The sequence below is a fragment of the Mustela nivalis genome, assembly GCF_964662115.1.
Source record: "Mustela nivalis genome assembly, chromosome: X".
Classification (NCBI taxonomy): Eukaryota; Metazoa; Chordata; class Mammalia; order Carnivora; family Mustelidae; genus Mustela; species Mustela nivalis.
The window spans coordinates 89,552,476-89,556,557 of record NC_139040.1 but is presented as its reverse complement, the minus strand read 5'-3'; the positions used below and the strand labels follow the sequence as shown (position 1 = coordinate 89,556,557).

General features: G+C 44.1%; 1 protein-coding gene across 1 annotated transcript; it reads right to left on the bottom strand.

Annotated features, from left to right (window-relative positions):
• Positions 1–1,524: 1,524 nt before the first annotated feature.
• Positions 1,525–4,082, bottom strand: GSPT2 (G1 to S phase transition 2). Its single transcript, XM_082717178.1, has 2 exons — positions 3,954–4,082; positions 1,525–3,846 (listed from the first exon to the last, which is right to left on the bottom strand). The coding sequence occupies exon 2, from the start codon at positions 3,833–3,835 to the stop codon at positions 1,952–1,954; it is 1,884 nt and encodes a 627-aa protein (XP_082573304.1). The 5' UTR covers positions 3,836–3,846; positions 3,954–4,082; the 3' UTR covers positions 1,525–1,951.

Below are 4,082 nucleotides of genomic sequence, written 5' to 3'. Positions count from 1 at the left end.
CTGACATCTATTTCCAGAAGTTTATGTCCTGGTCTCTGAAGTTGTGTGTACACACACACACACACACACACACACACACAGTTCAGAGCTCCTGGTGGAGAATTTGCCATTCAACTGGCTATTAAGACACTAAGGAGCCAGTTTTTGAGGGGAAATTATCCAAACTGGATGGGAAAAAAGTTCTGTCCTTCCTTGTAGCTTTGGTCTATTAGTGAAAGATATCTATAATAATCCTATTGGCAAATTACTAAAATTGTGGGAAAAAAATGAAGTTGATGTAGCACCAGAAATAATTTTAAGGGGCTGCAGGGTAACACTTCTAGCAGACACTGAATTGGTCTGTATTTTGTACAAAATTCAGAGCATAGAGGCAAGAGAAGGAATCTGAAATAAAGATGAAACTCTTGCCACTGATATTCTATTATGAAAGTTCTGGGTCCAAGGCAGTATGAGCTGTATCCCTGTGGATTAGGTTAGCTGACATAGGACAAAAGAAAAATCCTTATTTCCCATGTGGGTGCCCCTGAAGATCTCTGATGGATGATTCACAGAACCATGCTATTAATGCTGTTAAGACCCGTGGCTATCTCTGACAGATCAGAAATCCTGGAGGTCCATGGGCACAGAGACCAAGGGACCATGAATAAGGGGACATGGTCTTTGCCTAAGCATGGGCCCAGGTTGTTCTGGTAGCCAGTCTCCACCCCCATCCAACCAGCCCATGAGTGTGAGGAAATGGCCCTGCCCACCACTGGGCAGGTGTTTGTTTACATTGGGTCACTACCAACTTACCAAGACTGAAAGCTCTTGCAGTTGTTGATAGTTATGCAGGTTATAAAGCCACTGTCCTAGCAATCGAAGTAGCCATCTCAAGACGGAGAGCAGAGTGTTTTCCTTAATACAGGGTACAGAGACAAGTCTAGTATCTCTGACTGAAATGTGGGTTGTGATCTGATGGTAAAAATGAACTTTTATCTTTCCTACCAACTCCAAGCACAGAAGAATACAAGGGTGGAATGGGCTCATTTCCCAGCTCGGGGCCCACACTAACACTTATTTTTCAGTAAATGACTTACAGCCCTATTGAAAGCATGTATTTTCTCAACCGTCATGCCCCTTACTGTGTTGTATCCCACATCACAAGTCTCATGGTGAACAAAGCAAAAGTGTGTGGATAAGAGTTTAGTCAACATAGGGTCTGAATCCCCAGGTATGTTTGTAATGTGGAAATGCTTCTTAAAATCACAAGTGGGGAAACAGAAGAGCTCCTTTATTGATTCAAATTGGATAGAGAAAACAAAAGTTCACTGGGAAGAGCCCTCAAATAGATTCGTTTTCCAAATGAAAAACTTTTAATACAAACCTGTGCAGTTTGTAAAGGCGCATTTAAAACAGTGAGTGGAGGACAGTTTTTAAAAGCCCAAGTAATAAGATGTGTTCAATGACCTGAGAAAGTAAAAAAGCTAATTGAAAACTATTATGTACAAATTTTTAAAAATATTCAAAAGCATTTCAGATACCAAGAAGAGTTTCAAATGGAATATTTTATTGACATGTTAGTTGTCTTTTTAACATGTACACACACACTGACACACTCTGATTGATCTGCGTGGAACAAGGGTTGTCTAAATATCCTAAGGGAAAATGAAAAATTAAAAAATATATTAATTTTTCATTGTTATAGACAATTACACCCACATCACTTACAAAGCTATCACGGGTTCTGTCCAAGGAAGCAAAATGGAATAGAAGGAGGAAAGTTGTGGGTCAATTCAACAGTAACATAACTGAGATCTCAACATGAGAAAGCTGACAAAACACGGATTTTTGCTGTGAATTTTCTCTTTGCAAAAGATGAAGAAAAGTCTGTCAGTGGGCAGTAAATAAGAGAAAGTGGTGAACTTTTGTAGTCAATTCTCACAGTATTGTGCAGGGGCATCAAGAAAACTGCTTAGTCCTTCTCTGGGACCAGTTTCAGAACTTTTCCAATCGCAATGGTCTTACCCTCATCTCTTAAAGTAAAACGACCCATCTGAGGAAAATCTTTGAATGTTTCAAGGCAGATAGTCCCTGCTGTCCTTAAACGGGCAATGCACACTTGATCTTGTTTCACGAAGCGGGGCCGTGTCTTACTTTTCTCTCCTGACTTTTTGTCTACCAAGGAGATTAAGGCTGTTATCTCAACTTCCTCAATACAAGTATGAATGTGCAGCACCGCATTATAGCCTGGACAGATGATGGACTTGTGCTCAATAATCACTATCTGAACGTCAAAGGTACGTCCAGAATGGCACAGATTATTAGGGTCACAAAGTATGAATCCTGGAAGAATCTCTTCTTCTTCAATTCCCTTCAGTCTGATTTTAAGGTTTTCACCTGGGGCTACATAATCAGTTTCAGCATCATCAGAAAGAATTCCAAGAACTTCCACATTGTGTTTGTTTGGCATCATCACAAGCTGCTGGCCCTTAAAAATGGATCCTGATTCCAGCTTTCCCAGGACCACGGTGCCCATATCCTTGTACTTATCCACAATTGGCAGTCTAATTGGTCCATCAATTGATCTGTTGAAGTTTGGCATATTATCCAAATACGGAATAAATGGTAATCCAGTGTACCAAGGGCAAAAATCTGATTGCTCTTTAATATTTGCCCCTGTCAGCCCAGAGCAGGGCATAAAGTGAATGTCCTTTTTGGGACTAAAGCCAACTTTTTTCAAAAAGGGCACCAGTTTTTCTTTACATTCTTCATATCTCTCGCTGCTCCAATTAACTGTGGGATCATCCATCTTATTAATAAGCACTACTAAATGTTTTACCCCTGCTGTTTTTGCCAACATCGCATGTTCTCTTGTCTGTCCACCTTTCTCAAATCCAGTTTCAAATTCTCCTTTCCTGGCAGAGATTACTAGTACAGCCAGATCAGCTTGAGAAGCACCACCAATCATATTTGGGACAAAACTCTTGTGGCCAGGAGCATCTAAAATGGTGAAATGTTTCTTTTCTGTTTCAAAATAGGCACGACCCACTTCTACTGTTTTACCCTTGTCTCGTTCTTCCTGATTTGTATCTAAGGCCCAGGACAAATACCAAGTTTCTCTGTTTTTTTCTTTAGCTTCTCTCTCATATTTCTCAAGTGTCCTTTTGTCAACCATTCCTGTCAAAAACATTATTTGTCCTCCAATGGTTGACTTGCCAGCATCTACATGCCCAATGAACACCACATTTACGTGTTCTTTTTTAGGAGCACCTGAAGGCACGAACACGGATTTAGATTTTCTCATTTCCTCTTTATCCATCACTTCCTGGCCACTTTCTTCTGGGGGCCCTGAATCTCCCAAGGAACTACCCCCTGGCTCAGCTTCACTTACTTCTTTATTGTGCTCCCATGACTCTTCTAGGATCATCTCCACCTCTCCATTTTCTACAACAGGTTCTGAAAGTTCCATGGTAACGGCTGAATTGGAACCTTCATGCAACACTAACTGTTCCTCTTTGGAATGCTCCACAGGTGCCCCCCGTCCCAGCTTTTTACCTTGAAGGTCGCCCGCGCCGGTGCAGGTTTCATCGATGCTGGTGATGTCGGCCGGGGGGGGCTGCAGCTGGACCGGGCCCCGCAGAAAGGACGGCACGAACTCCGCGGCGTGTACGTTAGGCACGAAGGGTTTGGCATTGACGTTGAGCTGACGGCTGAAGGCCGAGCTGAGATGCTCCTGCTGGGCCTCGGCAACCGCCGAGGAGGCTGGGTCTCCGCTCGGGGCCGAACCCGGGGCTTCCATGTCCACCTGGTCCCAGCAGTCGGGTGCTGAGTCGCTGCTGCTGCTGCCCGGATCCATGGTCTGAGGACCTGATGGGTGGCGGGGAGGGAGCGGGGTTAACACGCCAGAAAGAGCGGGCTACGCCGCCAAGGGGTAAGGCTGCAAGAGCGAAGTGCCAAAGGGAAGCGACGCGAACCTTAGCGGCAGCGCAGAGGCAGCTAAGTCCCCCAACACTGCATTCGCAACTGCGGCAGCAGCAGCAGATATGGCGGATCAACCCTCTCCTCTTCTGTGTGAGCGGATCTCCTCCCCCAAACCCCAACCA

Coding starts and splice junctions, on each gene's coding strand:
- GSPT2 (XM_082717178.1), bottom strand. CDS start 3,835: ATGGATCCGGGCAGCAGCAGCAGCGACTCAGCACCCGACTGCTGGGAC.